The sequence below is a fragment of the Eurypyga helias genome, unplaced genomic scaffold (assembly GCF_000690775.1).
Source record: "Eurypyga helias isolate BGI_N326 unplaced genomic scaffold, ASM69077v1 scaffold16182, whole genome shotgun sequence".
Lineage (NCBI taxonomy): Eukaryota > Metazoa > Chordata > Aves > Eurypygiformes > Eurypygidae > Eurypyga > Eurypyga helias.
This window is the reverse complement of record NW_010238039.1, coordinates 54985-76679: the sequence shown is the minus strand read 5'-3', so window position 1 is coordinate 76679 and position 21695 is coordinate 54985. Positions and strand designations below refer to the sequence as shown.

The 21695-nt window shown below is 48.0% G+C and overlaps 1 protein-coding gene across 1 annotated transcript in view; it reads right to left on the bottom strand.

The window, feature by feature from the left end:
* Window positions 1-1369: 1369 nt before the first annotated feature.
* The window catches only part of LOC104506679 (rho GTPase-activating protein 31-like), a 57133-nt gene continuing 36807 nt past the window's right edge, over window positions 1370-21695 (bottom strand). Inside the window, 12 exon segments of the mRNA XM_010147711.1 lie at window positions 1370-3835; window positions 4728-5038; window positions 5373-5669; window positions 5672-5995; window positions 6659-6718; window positions 9123-9247; window positions 11019-11217; window positions 12953-13098; window positions 14778-14885; window positions 15511-15593; window positions 20720-20864; window positions 21361-21463. Of these exon segments, the coding sequence (XP_010146013.1) occupies window positions 1370-3835; window positions 4728-5038; window positions 5373-5669; window positions 5672-5995; window positions 6659-6718; window positions 9123-9247; window positions 11019-11217; window positions 12953-13098; window positions 14778-14885; window positions 15511-15593; window positions 20720-20864; window positions 21361-21463 (4367 nt within the window).

Below are 21695 nucleotides of genomic sequence, written 5' to 3'. Positions count from 1 at the left end.
CAATAGATGAGCCTGCTGTTAATTTGGAGTTAGAGGCTCTGTGAAGGAAGCTTATTCCCACGGCAGCTGTTGCGTATATGAAATTTGCCTGTAACGATAACGGCCCTTCAGGAGAGCGCGTAATTCACTCCAAACCCCCCTCTCAGGATATTGCTCATGACCTGTTCTGCAGTCTCACAAATCCTCCTCTTAATCCTTGTGAAAGCACAGAGGGGCAGGGAGGTGACAACCAGCCACGGTCTCAAGGAAACTTTAAAATCACGAGGAGAGGCAGTTTGAAGGAGGAAGAAGCACCTGGGGACATGCCACACAGTGGCAATGAAAGACCAAGGGTCAAAGGTAGGTCAGCAAGGGTGCAAGAGGGCAGCAGCCCAAGGACACGCAGAGCAGCAGACCCTCTTGCTTTTCTCTGCTGTTGGCAAGATGGAGACAGTCACAGAGGTGTCACCTGGCTTTAAGAAACGATGAAAACAGTTGATACTGCCCTTTGTTATGACCATATCTTTGCTCCCGTTGAGACCAGCCAGAGAAGTCTCTACCGCTGTACAGCCAACTACACACGTATTCCCCAGTCACACGAATCTTGTAAGGCATGGCACAACAAAACAACACAACAAAACAAGGTGAGGACAACAAAACTCATGAGCAGGACTTGGAAGATTAAAAGAACACCTAGGCATTTCCTGTCCAGCTACTTTCCTTCCAGCCTTTGCACATGCTGGAAGGAGCACACCTTTGATGCAAGGACAGAGCTGGAGGCAGGGCCTTCAGGTTGTACATTTGTCTCTGGAGCAACCCTGGGTGTCTCACACCTTGTGTGAGTTGTGCATGCCAGCTTCACCTTTCTCTTCAGCTACCCCCAGCCTCCTGCATGGTTTATTTGCACTATCAAACAACAGAGAAGGATAGGCATGGTCCTTCACTAGTGGCTGGGAAACAATGGAAGGAGATCCCAAACATCTGGACTTACCTCCTCAGCATATGCTGTAGCAATCTGGGCCGCAGTGCTTTGGAACAGTGTTTCCTCCCAGACCTATTTTCTAACTATACCGAGATTTATTTCTCCTTTTTTTCCATTTCACATTTTACACTTTCACAAGGCTCGTTAGACAATGAGTATGAGGAAATTCAAGTTCCCTGGGACTGGCTTACAAAAAAAAAAAGCAGAGAGTGAGGGACTAGGAAAGGGTGAGAAAGGAAAGGAAAAGCAAGACAAAATGACTAGGACCCTCCATAGCGAAATGCTTTGCAGAAAACTGTAGAGGATTCAGGTCCATCTTGCACAGAATAGTTATAACAACAGCAAAATGGCAACAGAATTGGTCTTGGACACTCCCATCCCATCCACCACAGAAAAGAGAGGCAGTTGCTATTCGATCTGCCTCACACTTCGTCCATCCAAAATCACAGAGCGCCTCTGGGGCTGGTAAAAGCAGCTGGTAGAGGTCTCCAGTCTCTGGCCATTCTTGGGGATGGTCATTTTGTTCCGCAGTGTCACCCCCTCCGGCGTTGTCCGCGAAGTCTCAGACAGATCGCCACAAATGGGGCTCGAAGGGGTGGTCTGGGTGGGGCTCCTTATGGGTGATAACAACACCCTGGAGTCTGCTGAAGAGGAGGGGTGGTCCATAATGGGGAAAGGGGGACTGAAGAGAATCAGACTCTGGGGCCTCCCGGGCCTAGATCTGTAGGAAGGCTTGGAGAACCCTGATGGCCTCTCCATCTTTGAGGACTGTGGGTTATCTCCAGCTGTCTCCCCCTCAGAGGTGCGCTTTCGGCGCAGAACAGGAGCATCTAGAGTGGGGTGATGGCTGGACTGAGATGGCTCCAGCGGAGAGCCTAGGCTGCTGTGCCAAGGACAGGCTGAGTCCGTTTGAGCTGGGTCACTGTTTTCTTTCTCTGCTTTGGCTTTCTTCTCTGCCAGCGGGCTCTTGGGGGGCTCCAGGTGGCTCCATGCCACCCGCTGAGTCTGCCTGACGGCCTGTTTGGCTTCTGTTTCCTTCTTTTCGGCTGGCGGAGCTGCGTTCTGAGCCTGCAGGGGCTGGGGGATCTGGGTGTACTGAATCTTGGGGGGTATCACGGGCACCGCTCTAGCCTGGCACATCTTAATCATGAAGGAAGTCCTGACTGCTGACACACTGACTGGGGCAGAGTTACGACGGCCAGTGGTGGCATGGGCTACTGCCAGGTAATCCAAGTCTAGATCCATGTGGGCATTGAAGTGAGACCCCCAGGGAACGCCTTTACCAGCAGCAGGGCAGGCAGTCGGCAGGGATGGGACAGAATCACTGGTTTTCACTTCCTTCTGCCCACACAGGAGGTTCCCAGAGGGCATGGACAAGCTCTCAAATGTGAAGAAATCTGGGGCTGGAAGGAGTGAATCCAAGTTGAGGGACGACGGCCTAGTCTTCACTTTGCGAGGTGTTTCTTCACCTTTATGACTCAGTTGTGACTCAGTGGCAGAGCACAATGCCTTGGTATCAGCCTCTCCTCCCAGGGCAGTGTCCTGAGACATGGATAACTCCTCCTTTGTGTTCTTCACCTGTGAAGAACTGCCTGGGCTATTTTGGTATGTTGAAGATAGCTCAAGGTTTGAGTTCCAAGGGTTTTCTTTGCTCACATCCACTTTCTTTTCCACTGGCTCTGAAAGAGGGATTCTGGAGGGTCCTCCTTTCTCAGCTGGTGCTTCCTTTCTGCTGAGGGGGTACCTCAGCTCCTCAGGTTTCAAAGGTTCTTCTGGAGACCTCGTGCCATTATCGCTTTCCTTAGCTTTGCCCGAGCTAGAGGGCGAGATGGGTTGTGTTTTGGGCAGCTCGCAAGTCACTGGCACAATGTCAGTGCATGGCTGCTGCTGGTCGGTGGCGTCTATGAAAGAGAATGGGATGGCCCACAGACTCATCACTCTGTCTTTACTGTCCAGAGAGAGGCTGCGACTGAACCGTGGTCTAAGAGGAAGGCCTGTTTCTGCTCTCTGGCTCTGTGGCTGAAACTCCTGTATCATCTTCTCCTGGATGTCCTTAAAGGTGGGAGAATGTAGTGGGCTTGTAACCCACTGGTGATCCTCCCATGGCTCCACAAGTTCTAAGCTCTGCACATTATCTGTCCAGGTATCCTCGTCATCCTGGTCACCAGCATCATGGGTTCTGCTAACAGCACTGCCCTCCTTCAGCTCCTGGATTCCAGCTCCACTCAGCGCCTTGGAGGAGAATGTGTCCCTTTCATCAGCAGTCATTATCTGAGGCTTTTCCCTCTGAGTCTGGGCTCTGGGAAGATCATCCTTTTCCCTCTGCATCTGGCAAGTGCTATCTTTTTCTCTCCCTGACTCTGGATGTGGTCCTTTGGAACAAGATAATTCATCACTTGCAGCAACCTCATTAAATTCTGATTGTCTGTGAAGATTCCCATCCAGTGGAGGAGTGAGACATTCACTCCCGCTGTCCTCCACCACGGGGTGGTGGTTCTTTGGAGCGTCTGTGCCAGTCAGAAGAGTACTCAGTTTGGGTAGGGCTGAAGCACAGCTCTGCTGTGCAGCCACATCAGACTGGCAGTTGCGGAGGCTGTCTTGTCGTTCTGTGCTGGTAGCACCAAACAAAGGCACCTGAGCTGTTGCCTGGGGTGTTCTGCTTGCAGATTTCTCCTCAGCCAGTGTTGGACTCTGTTCTGAACCAGAGGAAAAACTATCTGCTTGTACTGAAGAAGAGGATTTGGAAATTAGGTCTGTCTTGGGGTCAGCTGCTGGCAATAGCAAAAGCTCCTCTTCAGGTTCAATAATTTTCAGTTCCTGCTGTATCTCTGGCCACAGTGGTTCTAGAAGGGCATTTGCAGGATCCTCCTCAGCCTGGAAAACATAAGAAATGCCGTGACCTGACAGGTCACAACTTATGAACAAGTAACCCTTCATTTTCCTCAAACAGCCCTCATCGAATAGACAGGCTCTTGGACGAGCATGCTCATGGGTACAGGAACAGAATACACACATGCAAACTGCTCCCAATCCAGGGGAGGAAATACATCTATAAACAAGTGTGTTTGTGGAGGAGAAGATCCGAGACGCAGCCAAAATGAGGCCTGGACAGATGTACTGAAAGAGTGAGGTGAATGAGTAGCTGGAATGTCTCAACCCGTTTCTCAGCTCTTCCCATTCAGGCTCGCTTGGCCTTGCCAGAGGATCTGCATTCCCAGATCTCACACGAACTGGAATGAATAATCTATTCAAGGAGCTATGCCAACAGATCTTTAAATAGCTGTCCAGAGATGAGTATCACTGTAAGAAACTTGGTGAAAAAAATCTCTGCTAGAAAGGCAGAGGAGGCAAAAATAATACTAAGAAAACCCAGTGTTTAGAGAACGGAAGAAAAAAGGACTGTTCAGGCAGTCCAGGATAAATGAGACAGCAAAAATAGAAGGGGAATTGAGAGACCATGGGTCAAAATGCTCAGACATCCATCAGTCTCACATCTGGAGAGTCTCAGAGCAGATTGTACTGACTCCAATTGTATAGATATGGGAAAAGACCAAAAGGGGACAGTAGCTAGGTGTGTAAAGGTAAATCACCAACACAGTGGTGTGGACAGGAGTGAAATCAATACATGGTCAATTCTTGACCCTGCTTAGCTGAGGTCATAGGCTGAGTTTTCATGGCTACAGACACACAATGAAATTTTTAAACAACCTCCCAGTCACCACCATGACATTATCCCCCATCTTTTTCCTCATGCCTTCTTGCTTACCACATCTCTGGAATGTGACCCTTCTTCTGTCTTAGCCGTCTCGATCTCCTGCTGGCCACAGCTGCCTCCTGAAGTGACATCTTTCGTCTTCAGCTGTCCTTGCTCTGCCTTGTCTGCAGGGAGCAGTCCCCTATGAACCTCTGAGGCTGGTGTTGGCTCCAAGGTGGGACTCTGCTCTGAGGAGTGCCGGGGGCTGCTGGTGCTGCTTCTGCAGGTGCTTTGCCCACATAACTTCTGATTTTCTGCTGCTGTCTGTGGAGTTTCTAAGGACTCAGGTTTCCTGGCTGCCACCATCTCCTCAGGGTGAGAGCCTGGATCAGAAACACATATGAAGAGTGTAACTACTTGTGACTGAAAACATGTGCCCTGAGGCAAAGCAGTGCTCTTTCAACCCAATGCCAACTAACAAAGCTGAAGAGCTCTTTCCCAGCGCAACAGGACATCGCTGGGAGGCCACCCACCTCCCCTGTCTCATTACTGCAAGAAGAACCGACCTGACCTGCTACTGTCAGCACCCACCCTGCCACAGCTTGGTGTCTTTCCTGCCACAAGAGCAGGCTGGAGCAGCCTCTGTGCCACTGAGCTGCAGGGCACCTCCAGTAGCCTGACAGAGGCTCCACGTCCCCCTCCTTAACACATTTGTACCTCTGGATGCTGCCACCTGCAGGGTGGGACCCAGCTGTTTCTCCTTCCGCTCTGACGTCTGCTCTGTCCTTGTGTGGGTCCCCGCTTCCAGGGCAGAGGGGCTGGTGCTCTCTGCCACCAGGGAAGACAGCTCCTCCAGGCTGGAGAGGGAAAGCTTATCCTTGGTGGGCACACGGCATGGGGTGCTGTTGGTGCTGATGACTGCGGATACCCGGAGGGGGACAGAGACGGCGAAGGGCTCTGAGATGTTTAGAGCTCTCCTCTGGCGACGAGGGGAGGCCTCCACGGGAAAGAGCTTGGGAAGCCTGACCTGGTGGCCGTTTCAGAGGTGTAGAACATGCGGCCGCCTTTGGGGCAAGTCTGCTCGTTTTCGGCATCCTCTGCTGCCCGGAAGACCTTCAGCTGCTCAGGGGGTGACTTTGCCTGTGGTGTCCGGGGAGGACCTTTCTCCTCACTCAGCTCTGAGCATCCTTTGGCCCCTACAGCGGATCCATCCCGCTCCCACTCATTCTCCTTGCTGAGGTCATACGAGCTGCCTGTGCCTCCCGTACGTATCTTCATCACTGGGACAAAAAACCCTCCAGTAGTCACCGTCCGTTTGAATCTGCTCTTCTCATCCTCCCCTAGAGCAGGGAAGATACGAAGGAGTCAGTGGGAAGCAAAGCACCAGCAAGCAACCCCCCTCTGGGGAGGGGTCTTGCCCTGGCAAACACCCACGTTTCCCCAGAGGGATGAGGACAGCAGGCACTAAACATCTTCTGGGCTCAAGCCCTGGGGCCTCCTTCAAACTGGGCAGGCAGGGCTGGATAGGATACCCTCCAGTGGAAATCCCCTGAGAATTGAAGGTCCCTTTCAATCAGATGCAGCCAAGTCCAGGACTAGTGTGCATTGCCCACAAAGATCACGGCTCCGGGCTTTCTTGGTTCATCGCAAGCACTTTTCACTGCTTTATACTTTTCCTTATAGATGGGAATTTTGTGCCCAGGATAACCAAGAATGAAATTTAAGCAATCCCACTGCTACTAGAGATGCAGCTAAGCACAGCGGTAACTCTCAGACGCACGCACCAACATGAAAGACCCAGAAAAGCCAGGTTTTTAACCCAGGGCTAAAAATGCATGCACACAAAGGTGGGGGCACATGTCAGTAGCCATGCTATGAGAATATAAAGATACCCAACAGGGTGACAGAGACAAAGAAACAGTCTACTGCATCCGTGCAGGCACAGGGGAAAGCCATTGAGGTGCAATCCTTCACCCTTACAGTAGAGGCTATTGATGTCTCACCTTCCACTGGCAGGGAACACAGCGAGTCCATACTCTTCGCAGGCCGAATAGTTGCTTTTTCTGTGGAAAATTAGGTTTAGAAACAGAATTTCAGATCCTGTGGCTTTGCAGGTTTCAGCCCACAAAGACCAAAGGCTACATATAGACGGGCATGCCAGGCAGACATCAAAGTTATTTTCCATTTCCAAGCATTCCCACTGCGTATCCACACCACACGGCTTATTACCCACAACACTTGTCCGCACAGCTGGGGATCTGCTAGCGCTAACAACAGCTTTGCACCTGCCGGACATGTGGAGAGCTATACTTAACCCAGCCAGTCAACACCATCTCCGCTGCGAAGCAGTTAAGCATCCCAAAAGCTGTTATGCCCTCCCCGATCAAGTCAGGCTGTTGGTTGTGGGGACTTTTTAGCTAAACTGATATAAATGCCTTCTCCCCTCTCATTCCTGATAGCAAATGTTAGGTTATTTTTACGCTGCAGGCTCTTTTGCTGGCACGAGCATACCCTGCCTCCAGCAAGCACTCTGGGAAATTTATGAGGGCAGTAAGCAACCTATTTTCCTGGTCATCCTCGCTGGACTTGCTTGTCCAGAAACAAGCTGCTGTTTGTCACCAGACACTCTACAGGTCTGTTCTGGAGAGGTTTTGGAAGTGTGTAGCTGTTGCCGCTCTGAAAAAGGGGGATGGGGGGAATGGAGCTGCCAAGGAAGACAAGTTACTCCCTAGCAGCCCAAAAAGGGTCCGTGGAGCTCTGGAAAATGTCTGGGAGCAAAGTTTGGTGTTTACAATGTTGCACAAATCAGGTAAGGCAGAAAGTGAGCAGGCTTGTTGGACTTCATTTGTTTATATAATTAAGGCTTCTGGGACTGGCTTTCACAGGAGCATAAGAGCAACTCCAGCTACTTCTTGCATTTATATGGAGCCCTGGCTACCTTTTATGTTCATATGGCATGATGTCTTGAGCACTGGCTCCGCTTTCCCGGGGGAACAGAATTCAAGCTGTGGAGCTCGTGTTTTATATGACTTGCAGACTTGTGTGCATGGACACAAACTGTGTTAAAGCATGTGCTGGGTTTCAACAGAAAGTTCATCTGTTTCCTCACATTAGGCTGTAAGCAGAGAGCACACAAAAATACAACATGGCAGTGTTAAAGCACTGCTTCTCAAAAGCACTACTTGAGTGCCTAAATCTCTGTGCATGGTTGCGCATTTGTGGGTCCTGCTGGTGAAAATGTACAGCCTCCTGTCACTCAGCACTGTGTTTGGAACAAGGCTCGGCCCCCACGATCAAGTGGGCTCCAGTCATTCCTGGGCATCCTTGGGTTAGCACTATTTTGGGACAGAGTATTCCTTATCAAAGTGAGAAGAGGTGATCCCGTGATCAAAATAGGATGGAAAGATATTTTGAGGTTTGCCATGGGCACCCTATGTGAGGCCATCTGTACATGCAAAACATGGGGAAAGGCAAGGGTCCAAAAAGACCTGGATCCAGCATTTGGCTTCACACTCACTTCTGATCCAAATGCAGCTTCTCTCATATGTGGTGGTAGGTAACGTTGCCAACATTAACTATTTTATTTTTAAGACTTGCAGTATTTGGTAGTGATCCTCCAAACGCCAGCTCGTGGAGTCATGAGAATATCTAAAAAAAAATTCCCCCTTCTTCTTCTTTTTAAAAAGTTAATTTCTTGACTTGGAGATAATAAAACTGTCTAGGACACAGAAACCCAAAACACTTCTTTATGAATTCAGGTTAAAAAAGGGTATGCTTTCTTTTCAAAACTGTAATTACTTTTAAGTCAACTTCATGATTTTTAGAACTTGAGTCATCATTTCTGAACGCTGGAAATTGGCACTGCCATGTGATTTTCTAGGAAGTGGAGTGTTTAAGAGATTGCAGCCAGGAGGGGCTAGAATTTGAGATTACAGCCAGGAGAAAAGACAACTTCTCGCTTGTAAATTCTGAAAAAGTAATAGCTTCCCTTAAAGTGCTGAGAACCAGGAGGCATAGGAACTCCTGGTGCCTTGTTTTTTCATAAAGACACTGGACACATGCCCTTAATGCCCTTTAGTGGAAGGTCAGCCTGGAGGGACAGCCATTCACCCAGGGCCATGCAAGGAACATTAGGAGCCAGAGGCTGGCTGGGCTGAAAGAGTGGACCAATCCAAACCTACACAGCATTTCCTAGTCCCCAAGCTTCACAGACGGGCAATGAGAGCCTGTTTACCACATACCAAAATGGAATATTTACTGTAGCTGTGTGGCATATACTCCTGAAAGGGTCCTTCTTGCCATCACGTGAAAATGACATCTGCGTGAAAGCAGGCAACAAACATGACCCCATTAAACTATCTCAAGTCTAATGGTATTGGTGTCATGTGGATACAGGTTGCCCTACACTATCAATATTGTAGGAGAAAGCTGCAGAGGGAAATATTTAACTGAAAAGTGTGTTCTTACCAGAGAGCTTCTGAGCCCTTACGAAGACACTGCCATTTCGACTCAGTTTAGACTTTGATTCTGAGCCAGAACGGCCCAAGTTAAATATCGACTTCCATTTCTTGGACTTGGTAGACAATTTCCTCCTGGAAGAAAAAAGGACTCAGGAGGTTACCAAACCCTAGAGACTTTTGCCTTCCTAATATCCCACAAAAGCCTCTGAGGTCTCTCCCCTCAACACTGTGTCTCTTTTCTTCTCACACCTCTTTTAATTCTAAGGCATGCAAGGCATAGCTACACAACCCCCTCCTGCTTTTCTCTAAGTGGTTTATCTGTACTGATGATTTAACCACGTCAGGATGGAAAGCCACCTAAGCTGACTCTTCAGAGAGTTGGCTCTGGCATCATGCTACAGCAGCTGTGACTGACTTAGCAATGGGACATGCTTGCCTCCAGAAAGAAAAGGTGTCCAGGGCTAGGACTATCTTGCAATACTGTGAAGAATATTTGCTTTTTTAATAGGTTTTAATGATAGAATGTGAGATAAATTCCAGAGCACTGATGGAACTGGTACTATGGCTCAGTGCACAAAGCTATTCTTTAAAGTCCATGTCTTATAGTTTTTATGAATTTGAGAAAATAAAAGGCTCTCAATACAAACCAGCTATTAATGCTTCTCAGGCCAGCATCAATTTAATCATAGGTGTTGACCATATGCAAGTATAATGTACTAACCAAAAAGAAGGAGGTTTAAGGCAATTAAATCAATTTCTCGAAACTGTTAGGGAAGCGGGATACCAGTTCGCTGTGTCTCTTTGGAAATCCCAGCTTTAATCTGAAGAAACAGCTATTCCTGAAACCAGTTTTTATCAATTCTTATTGCTGCATGAAGTTCCGTTTCAGCTTCTTCGCATACCCATTCCGACTCGTCCTGCAATCTCCCCTCTTCCAGAGCAAGAACTCTCTTATATCTCTGTCTTGCTCTACATGATGGGCTTTCTACTCCCATAGTTCTGCTTTTTCTTTCAGATCACTATTCAGAAAAGCACAAATCAGACCTACAAAGAGCATAAATACCTTGGGGATAGTATTGTTCCCTTCAAGTGAGAAAGGAAAAGGCACTCTAGAGGGGCAATATACCCTTTTTCTTAAGATAGTTATCCTCTTGCCAGTATTCTGTTAGATTGCTCCTTTTTGCTTTAATATATCAACTGCAAATAAGTATCTTTGCTGTGATGCTTTATGGGTCAGTAGATTAAAGAGCTTCCTGCTGGAAAGACTATAATCTCTCAGAACCAGGCCGTAGCGTGGCCATATATTAAGAAATAGATAGACCAATAGATAAATACTTATGCTGCAGCAGTGATGGCCAACAACTGTGGCAACCTCAGCTGAAATCAGACTCTTCTCCTGGCAGGGGCGTAGGTGGCTTAGGTGCCACTATGTAAATATCCAAGCTAGGAGTGACAGCTAGGCTGGCTGCTTGGCTATCTGTGAGGGCGGAGGAGCCTGGAGAATGCTGAAGGTGAGCAGGTCATGCCACCAGGCATGCCGTGGACCAGCTGCCAGCAGGTGGAACTCATCGGAGAGCTGCGTCCAGAACTGCTCCACATTCAGCTCATGTTTAGCCAAATCCTGAGCTGACACAAGGATGCAAAGACAATTAAACCCCTCTGCAGGAGGTCTGTGAGGTTCTGTCCTGGTGGAGGGGTGAGGACTAGTGGCGCTATGAACCCAACAACCCCACAGCTTCTCAGGATGTGCCCCTTTTGGGAAGGGCACACAGTGTTCTCTCGATGGTGCTGTAGCTTCATGTGGGCAGGTGCGGGGGTACCACGCTAACAAAAGCCTCATTTCCGATCATGCTGGGGAACCTGCACTTTTTCGTTTGCACTTTACACTCCTCTTGGCACTTACTTGCTGTCAGGGAGGTCAACAACTGTGTGGAAGAGGGACCCGGTTACAGGGACAATTTCAGGCAAGCTGTTCTCTCTTCTCTCCTTCCGAGCAGGGTGGGAGGCAGACAGACTCCGTGCCTGCGCTTCTTCCAGGCTCACCAGTTTCATTGGCAGGGAGGCCGAGGGGAGGGTCAGGCTCTTCACAACCGATGTGCTCTCTGAAAAGCAAGAAAACACATTCCAACCTGGGGTGAGGAGAGACGAGAGCAAGAGCTCCATGTCTTTGACTGGAACATCTCCTGCAGAGAGGGGAAAGGAGCAGCACTGAGGCTTTTTGTCAGGTAAGTCTTCCATCTCACCAGCAACCTTATCCCTCTGAGTAAATTCCCAGCAGGGGCCACACTTGCCAGCCAAAAGCAGCATTGCACAGACTTGCTGCCTCTGCTGTAGATGTTTCAGTGTAAAAGAGGTGTCTCTGAAAACCACCAGGATTCACACATTTCCCTTTCTCCTCTCTCCTTCCCTTTTTCCTTCCTTCCCTCCCTTCCTTCCTCCAGTTTTGTCCCTAATGCTGATCTGGTGCCTAATTCTTTTGTCTCACTTCCACATCTTTCTCCTTGTCTTGTTCCAGGAAAGGCGACTGTTCTAAAAACCAGCATTACTTTGCCTTCCTAATGCGTTTCAGGACTTTTTGTGACCAACAGCCCTGAAAAACTGAAGGTCTCTGATTACATGATCAGTGGTAAAGCCAACTTCCGGTATGTCTCCCCACCAACAGCCCTGTCCTAAACAGACCTCCTCGGCATGTGTGAAGGCAGCAGTCTCTGCAGTCCGTGAGGTACTCAGCCCTTCTGCTGTAGCAGCGTGCAAGCCCCTGCCTGTGCAGAGGGGCCGAGTGAAGGTGTGCTTTCCCACTAAGAAATCAAGTGGAACCATCAGCATGTTCTTCTCCTGATTCCATAAATACCTGTTAAAGGCCAGAAGTGTTCAGCACGTACAAAACTTGGGTCGGGTTTGGGCCAGTGACCTGCAGTACAAGTAGGAATTTACTAGCCGGTGTTTTGCTGCAGTTCTTAGGGCAGTAGAGGAGCAGTTTCTTATTCTGTGCCTTCTGCTAGGGCATAGGAATGGCACCCGCGCTGGCAGGCAGGGCTGCTACAGGTCGGGCAGGGCACTGCACTGGACCTGTGGGCTCCAAGGACAGACTAGCAGGGAATGTCACATGTTAAGGGAAAAGTGGACGGGACAAGCTGACACAGGGCTAGAAAGCAGAAAGGTTACCCCCTCGCTTCTGCAGGTATTATGAGTCTCCCCTGTGTGTAAACCAGAACAATGCTTATTTCTGAAATTCGGCAAGGTCACTGTGGATCCAAGTCCTCTCACTTCCCAAGCTTTTGACAAGAAACCTGTCACTAAATAACAAAAATCAGCATCTCCCAAGACTGTTGATGTTCCAAGAAAAATATATATTTTTTTATAAAACATCCAGAAGTACAAAACATGAGGTTTTAGAACACAAGCTTAAGTTTTATGTTAGGAGCGTGGCCTCTTACTTGGGTGGGTATGATGGCTGCAGGGCAGGTGTCATTGGTATGAGGAATTGCAACGGGGGGAGCCTGAGAAGGATTGAGATGTGGCTGATGGGCTCAGAGGGAAAGCTTAGGCTGGGATTGAGAAGCAATGAGGTGGTCTTCCTTTTGCAGAAAGGTTAAGCCAAGTGAGATCATGCAAAAAATGAGCCATAGGGCAATCTGGGAGCACACTGAAGGAAGCTGGTGTTCGGAATGAAAATGTTGGAGATGGGGATGAAGAGGACGAGGAACAAAGGATTGGGTTCAAGGTTTGTTTACAGGAGTCTGTGAGCACAGTGAGGGTTGATGTGATTGAAATATTAGTGGGAGGGGATACAGTTAGAGCTGGAGTACATAGCAAGTGGTTCAGGGAGGTTGTTACCAATGTTCTCCGCACAGCTGGCTTTTCTGTTGTTGCTGAAGATCTGATCCACGTGATTCAGGATGAACTCAATCACCAGCTGCTGCACTCGCACCTCCAGGAAAGCTGCATCCCCATTGCAGCCAACCGCCTCAATCTCCTTCGACCTGCACCAGGAAAGGGGTACACTAGTAGCCAGCACTGCCACACACAGCCCCTGGGAAGGACAGATCAGCTTTCTTCCTGCAAGACTTGGAGCAGAGATGTTTTTCCCCACTCTTGCTGCAGCTTTTGCCCTTCCCTCACAGGCCTCCATCCTCCTGGCCTTCTCACTCTTTTAAAAATTGTATCCTTTTTCTCTGTCACCTCCACTGCTTTCTGTCCTGCCTGTGTTATTTTCCCTACTTCACTTCTACATTCTTCAGCAGCAGATAAAACTCTGACTCTCATACTCCACTCTTCTCTCTCTATGCTCCTCTTTTACCTATTTTGAAGTTGGGCCTGCAGACAATGCAGGAGCCTTCAAACACTGCTTCCAGATCCTACTCAATGCTTCAATCAGCGCCCAGTGAAATCCCTTGGAACCCTGCTCAGGTCTTCCACACGCCGATTCTTTCAATCCTTTGCGTGTGCCCTAGTAGTCTCTTCTCTGCCCGCCTGCACTCCCACATTCTCACTCTTGCTTTCAGCAAAGAAACATTCCTTATCTTGACATGCCAAAGTGTTGCTGAAGAAATTATCTCCGGGCAATGGATCCTTTGTAAAGTTAATGACTGGTGTGTTAGATAATAGCTTGGGGCATCGCCAAGAGGATAACCCCGTAAGGAGACTGCCGTTGCATTGTTTGCTCCTTTCTTACCCTCCCTGGGACTTGCACTTACAAAAGATTGCAAAAAGAAACAGGCTTCAGGTTTTTTGACAAGGACAGATGCTAGAATGAAAATATCTCAGTAGTAAAGGTCCACTTTGTGATATTCAATAGAGTCAACATTTGATTCATTTTCAGAGCCTGCTCTGACTGTGTTGTGATTTAAAAGGGTGAGATAACTCTTTAGAAAATGAGTTTCAGGCCTGTACCTCTCTAGCCAACATCCCCCCATCCTCTCCTCTGCAGCCTTCTGCCCAGCTGCAGTCCTGGAATTTCCCTGCATAGACCATTCATAGACCAACACATGGGCATGGGATGGACAGGGAAGGGAATTTCAAAAAGATGGAAAATATCTCTTCCCTGGCCTAACACACACCCCCACCCCCCCCCAGTTAATATTTTTACTTGTTCTGCTGAACTCGACAACATATCAGCCAAAGCTCTGCCTGCACCTTTTCCAGGCCTCTTCCCAGCAGAGAGCCAGGCATAGCAAACGTGATGAAGTAGCTGGTGGTCTTGAGATCTGACACTAGCTGCCTCCTTAAGCCCACCAAGCTCATCTCACGTTCAAGCCGATCTTATTGCCCTGTGGCACTCCCTTCCAAGCCTTGCTTTCCCTCACCACCCCACTGCAGAAGCACTGGCACTGTCAGAAATGTCATTTCCGTTCCACAGTCATGAGCTAACTCCTCATTTTTAAATCAATGTACTCAACTTGAAAATAACAGCTTTTTTTTATAAGAAACACACAAAACCACAAACTTTCTTGGCTGCTGGCAGTAAGACCTCAGATTATTCAACCTGGAAGAATTTTTTTCTCCTTTTAAAAGCTGCTCGTTTTGCTATACTGTTCCCTTCAGCCATTCTGTTTTTCCCTGTCTTTGCATTTCCCTCAAGGGATGGGCCTCCAGGCTGAGCTGCTGGCGCTCCCCTTGGAGCTCAGCACTGGTCTCTGGATTAGAGGACTGTCTACTGTACCTGAGGAGATTGGGAGCCCACACCAAGGCCAGGTTTCTGGTGTGCATGTTGGTCATGTTGCTGAAGGAGGCCAGGTGAGTCAGGTGCTTGATCAGGTATTCCAGTGTTCTGCCGTGATTTCACATGAAGAGAGAAAAAAGTGTCAAATGACGGATGCCTGCCCACTGGGACAACAGGGCTCAGGCTCAGCCCTGGCCTCTTCCCTTGTCCTCAAGGAGGGCAGCGTCTGCAGTCACCCCAGGCCCTGTGGGGCAGAGGTTTTAGAGCACTAGCATGTACACGGCATGGCAGCGTACACCTGAACAACCATGCTCTGGGGCGGCCAAGGATGAGCACGAACCAAACAATCCTTAGTGTAAGGGGTGTGAGGAAGATGGCAGAGGGATGGGAGAGGGAGTGGGATGCTGCAAAGGCTGAGGGCTTAGCTCTCACTCAAGTGCCTCCAGCAGGTCATCTTCTCCTCACTGCACCCAGGTCCGTGGCCAAGGGTGCCATGGGGGTAGCACCCGGGCAAGGAGGATGATCGACTGTGGCAGGGAGAGCCTCTTCAGTCTCTAACCATGGTTTGTTCAATGATATTTAAATGCCAGACGAATTGTTGTCATATTTGGAAGTGGGGAGTCAGCTTTTGGGAATTAACTTCTGGAACAAAAGCAGCTCTGTTTCAGGCAATATTCGCTGTGGGTGAAGGTCACCACACTGTTCCTCAGCACCTCAGTGTATGCGTTCTCACCTGTAATGCGACGGGGGGAGCTCCTGGATGACATTTTGAATTCGTGCCAACTGCTCATCCTCGGGGAAGCGTGATACTGCTTCCTGCGGAGATACAAGGAAACAGTCCACCCTGGCAATCGACTCAAGGGGAGAGGAAGAGGGATAAGGAGGGTCACAGGAGACAGCCTGACTCAGAGGGAATGTTCTCATGTTCCCTTTACAGAGCTACTGGTAGAATGAGTTGCTTTGAGTTCCCAGCACAGCAGAGATTTGGTGCGCTGTGATTTTATGTCTCAGTATACCCTTCCCACACGCTGGAACAGGGTGGTCAATGATTTGGGGAGAGGGGGGTTTTTGAGGACTGAGAGCTTTAATTAGGAGTTATGTTCCTTTTCTTTTTTTCTTTTTCTGTTTTTTAACTTGTGAAATGAGGGGCAGAATAGAAAGAGAGGCAAAGACAGAAGTGAAAATACTGAAAAAATGAAAAATAGTGACTCATCCCCCCCCAAAATAGATAATTCAAGCCCTGTGTTACAGAAACAGCTGGGATGTATGTGTTCCATATTCATTAAAATATGCAATATTTTTGGCTGCCTTATGAAGACGGCTATAGGGAGTGGTTTGTGTAAGTTTGCATCTTTTATGCGGGAGAAGCCTTAGCAAAATCACTGTCCAGGTAGATTAATAAATTCTTATAATCAGGGTTAGATTAGAATGAAGGATATACATCTTGGTCTTGAGCAAGTGTCTGCAGACCAAGAGCTTAGCCACGACGAGCTTTTGTCTGCATTCCTAGGAGTTTACTACACTGGTATTCATCTGTTCAGCTATGCCCTTTCAATATTGGTGCTGGGGAAGGACAAACCGCCAGCGAGTTCGAACAATACATGACTGTCTGGGAACCTCCTGCCCACCCTACTGCCACTGGAGCTTGGAGCAAGTTCAAAGAAAGATGCTGGGACCCACGCTGCCAGCAGAACCTTTGCCTACAGACATACGTCAGCACTGCTAGGAAAGGAAGGAAATAACCCGTCCCAAACCACCCGTCGCTTAAACGTTACGAGCCTGAAATTACCAGCCACAACTACAGAAGCATCTTCTTGGCCTTGCAGTCACTACTACACACACACTGGTAATGCTGTCACCTCTGTTCTGGTCACTGTCTTTTTCCCCACAGACCACTTCCCACGTACAGCCACCAGCAAACCAAACATTGCCAGGCTGAAGGGCAGAGATGATTATGAATCATGTTTTTTTAACACTGTGTAGTGAGATCTATGCCCTCTAGCTTGAACTTACTCACTGGTGTGACTGCAGAGAAAAACAAGTGAGCTCACTACTTCGGTGTACATGAGATGTGGATGCACTTGTTTTGCCCAAATTAAAGCTAGGTTAACGCCTTCCTAGTACTTTTTACCCAGAAATCCTAAGTATAAGAACTCTGTGACCAAGCACAAGGACAGGCTGGGCAGAGAATGGATGGAGAGCAGCCCTGAGGAGAGGGACTTGGGGTACTGGGGGATGAAAAGCTGGACATGAACCAGCAGTGTGCGCTGGCAGCCCAGAAAGCCAACCGTATCCTGGGCTGTATCCAGAGCAGCGTGGCCAGCAGGTCGAGGGAGGGGATTCTCCCCCTGTACTCTGCTCTGGTGAGACCCCACCGGGAGTGCTGCGTCCAGCTGTGGAGCCCCCAACATCAGCAGGATATTGACCACTTGGAGCGAGTCCAGAGGAGGCCACGGAGATGCTCAGAGGGCTGGAGCCCCTCTGCTAACACGGACAGGCTGAGAGAGTTGGGCTTGTTCAGCCTGGAGAAGAGAAGGCTCCGGGGAGACCTTATAGCACCTTCCAGTACCTGAAGGGGCTACAAGGAAGCTGGGGGGGGACTTTTTACAAGGGCCTGTAGTGACAGGACAAGGGGTAACGGGTTTAAATTGAAAGTGGGGAAGTTTAGATTGGATATCAGGAAGACATGCTTCCTGGAGAGGGTGGTGAGGCACTGGCACAGGTTACCCAGAGAAGCTGTGGATGTCCCATCCCTGGAAGTGTTCAAGGCCAGGCTGGATGAGGCTTGGAGCAACCTGGTCTAGTGGAAGGTGTCCCTGCCCATGGCAGGGGGGTTGGAACTAGATGATTTTTATGGTCCTTTCCAACCCAAACCATTCTATGACTCTATGATCTTCATACAAGTTTTCCAGGTGAATGGCCTTGTCCAAAGTTGGAGGACAGAAATACAGACTTTAGTGCATCTGAAACATCAGGTTTCAGCTAGATTGTACACGGTGTTTTCTTCCCCAGTGCTGTTTTTCATACTCACACTTAACTTCCAGGTCTCAAAGACCTAATGCTTTGACAGCAAGTGAATACCAGCGTCTCTGAGGTCATGACCCATTCAAACCTCTAAGCCACATTTCTGACCCATACCTGTTGTGCCTTTGAAATCTGAGGCCCTCCCCAAAATTCTGGATTACAGCAGCAGAATACAGAATTAAAGGAAGAACCAATAGCTCCATTTATTATATGTCTGTTAATGAATGAATTCATGTAATTTCAATTTTCACCTCACAAATGGGAAGAGAACACTCAAAGGACAGTAGAAGGGATGTAAAACACAATTAAAAATCTTGGATTTTTTTTTTTTACTCCGCTGGTGATTCTGGGAGCACACAATTCACAAGGCCTGGTTAACAAGTGGAGTCCTGAGAGAAAAGGTAGGCTTGGCATCCTACAGCTGATTTGCTCTAAGGGAGTACTCCATGCCTCTAAGCCCACGTTGGAAACAGCCAAGCAGATTCAAGTTATCTGTGCCATGAAACGAGCATCCATCACCAGAATGCCAAATGGCAAAGTGAGAGCATGAGGGCGCATCATTTTGCAGAACTTGACAGCCAGTGAGGTCATGACTGGGATGTTACATCCCTGCACTTGAGATAGTAATGACCAAAGCGCCAACCCTTCCCTAGTCATTAAGAATTTGACTTTCCTTAGCCGCAAATGTCTGAATCACTCTGGTGACTCAAAGTGGAGCCTATCCCATCTCAGACACATCTCCGACTGAGTCAGGCTGGGATTAGCACGCATCCTTTACTCCTACCAGTGCTCTTCTGCCGAGGCACAGCTGCCACCGTTCCCTGACCAGACACCCCACGCATACACACGCTCCTAGCAGCTTTTCTGCTCCTTGGGGAATCAGTCTTGCTTTCTTTCTTTCCTCCTGGTATCTGAGTGTGCTTCCTGTCAGCTGGGTTACCCATTATAAATCCCTACTGAGTAGACTTACGCGAATAATGGATTTTGTGGCTGAGCGGACAAACTGAAAAGCCGGAAAAAAAAAATAGAAATCCCTTTTAGGTCAATCCAAAGTGATAACATTTTGGGGAGCTGGCAGAAGATTTTAAAAAACAGTTGTTCAAGGTTGATCAAAGCATCACACTCAAACAAAAGTGAAATTATCATTTAAATTTGTGCTTGTTTAACCCTCTTCTGAAAAATGTTTTATTTACGAGTTAGATGTGTTGATTTAATGTTGAAACATTTCCTTTAGAAAGTATGTGTAAAAGAAACATTTAGACAGTTACAGAAGCGTTTTCATTTTTGTTTTTGAATAAAACTATTTACCAAATGTATCTAAAAAAAACTGCAAGTCATCATCCCAAAACTGCACTTTTCAGCAAAACATTCTTTCCTAAAAAAGTTTCCATCTAAATCTTCCTGTTTCCCCTACAGCATTTTTCTTTCATAAATCAGTACTGATAGCCAGAAAGACACCAGCAAAATAGCTTCAGCAAGAATGAGACTCATCAGTTACTGTGAATGGTCAAATAATACTCTGCATTTTCAAGGTCCTATTCATCCTGACTGTCTAGTTTAGAAATCCCATCCTACATCCTGTGGATATAGGTCGATTTTTCGGATTGGCTGAGAATATTGTCTCTTCCCACCATGAGCAACAGAGAGGCTTTGGAGAACAACTTCTGCTGGTCCCTCTCGTGCCTCCTGTGCCATAGCAGTGCCACTTGGAGGGGCTTGATTCAGGACAGAGGCAAGGCAACACCTGAAGCTAAGGTTGCTTGCCACCTCCCGTTTCATTCGGACACGATTTTGCAAAACTTCTCTGCAACATCTGACATTTTTGGCAATATGTCTGTCCCCTCCACTTCCCAGCAAATGAGAAATAGTAGGATGACAGAAATTCTTAACAAAGGATGGATGTTTCTATCACTGAGGAAACAATCCTTCACAACCTCCCACCCCAGTTAAGAAGCTGGTGAATGCTTTTAGCTGAAAATTCACACCTCTGGCACCTAAGATTTCAGCTTGAATGACCAGATTTAAATTTGTTGGCGTCATAAACAACTCAAAGTGGATTTAGAGAGGTAAGAAGCAGGCAACCTTAACAACAAGCATAGATGGCTGACACCTTTTAACAAAACCTTATCTGTCATCAAAATTAGCCAACTCTCTAAAAAATTCAGGCTTTTTTGTCTTATTTTTTTGCTCCCCTGCAGTCTGCTCCTAGGCTCCAACTGTATCCATGTACAGTCCATGGTTGTTTTGCAGAATCGAGTTACTACTCTTTGAGTTATAATCCTCTTAAAGAAGGTTGGAGATTTCTGCTTGGCCAGGTGCCACTTTCCTCTGCCATTTGTATTTCTGACATGATCATGAAGGACCCGATATGCCGTAGCTAGCACAACCCGTGTCATCATTTGCTCTCTCCCAAACTGTGTGAAAAATGCTACAGATGCAGAAAAGTTGGTGCTTTACACACGGGCTGAGCATTCAGTTTGCGCAGGTGTCAGGGCCTGTCAGAGGGACAGGGAGGAGGGAACCGCTCCCTTGTGATTATGATCACAAGCCCTGCATGACCCAGAAGACTCTCAGTGATGGACAGTAATGAGGAAAAGAAAGAGAATTATTAATTCTGGGAGGAGGCGCACAGTGGGGAGAAAGAATAACAGCAAGGAAGCAATGCGGTAAAAAATGAGCAAGATGACAGGAAGGAAAAAACAGAGAAACTGAGAGGAATAAACATGAAATGGAGGAAAGAAGCAAGGACAGGGAAAGACAGCCAGCACAAGAGAAGAAGGGAAGAGCACTGAGAAATGTTTATGCAGCTAGATGCACCAGAAGCCAGGACGTTGGAGTGAATCCCAAACAGCTGTCACGGAGGGACCTGCAGCACATCCACGCTGCTGGAGAGGAAAGAGAGCAGCAAAGGGTCTCACCGTGAACTTCTTGTAGAGCTCATAAGTGAGGAGAGGGTTGGGTAGTTCCCTGAAGTAGAGCTTGCAGAGCGACCCCACGCAGTGGATGTCCTGGAGGTAAACTTCCCTTGTCAGATCCGGGCATTGGTCAGAAACAAACTCTTGTCTGAAACAATATAGAAACGTAGCAGTGGCAGCAGATAAGAGCTGTAGTATCCCAGAACTCCACCCTAAGTACTCTTTTACAGCTAGAAGAAAAAACAAACTGGAAAGCAGAGACGTCTCTGCAGCCTGGCTCAGATTGTGTCCCAGGATCAGGCCCTGAGGTTTCAACTGGTCTCTGCTCTCTCTACCATAGTACGTCGAGTGGACCACAAGATGATATAAAGAGATTGCTTTGTCCTGTAGTAAAAGGGAACAACTCAGCATTTGTGCTGAGGCCCTCCAGGCCTTTCCCGTTAATAGATGCAGAGGGAAAGAATTTTTTATTTTGTCATGGACTAATCCCTGAAATTCTGTATTTTCCTGTTACCAGCTTCAGAGACAGTTTATCCTCTGCATCAGTGTAGAGCTCTGTTGCCCCCAGACTATGCCCTGTGAATAGGGAAAAGGTAAGGAGTAATGTCACCACGCCCTCCGTCACTCGGGCAGATTGCCCTTACCTCAGCTTTTGTATGTTGGATGTCACTCCTGAGAGACGGTAGATCCCATCCACAATGCCATGGGTCTCAATGAACTCCGCACAGCTCTTCAGCACGTAGGGGACTAGGAGAGGAAAGCAAGATGCCCAATAAATACACACTGAGAACTTCCACGAGTCACCACAGAGGAGACAGTTTCACGAAACAACAGCAGAGGCTCTCTGCAGGTACAGGGAAAGGTAGAAATATAGGGCAAACCAAAAATAAACCCAAGAAGTGGCTGTAGGCAATTTGCAAAGTGAGGATATGCTATAGTTGTGCCATGCCAAGCTCATTGATATATGACAACGACTGAC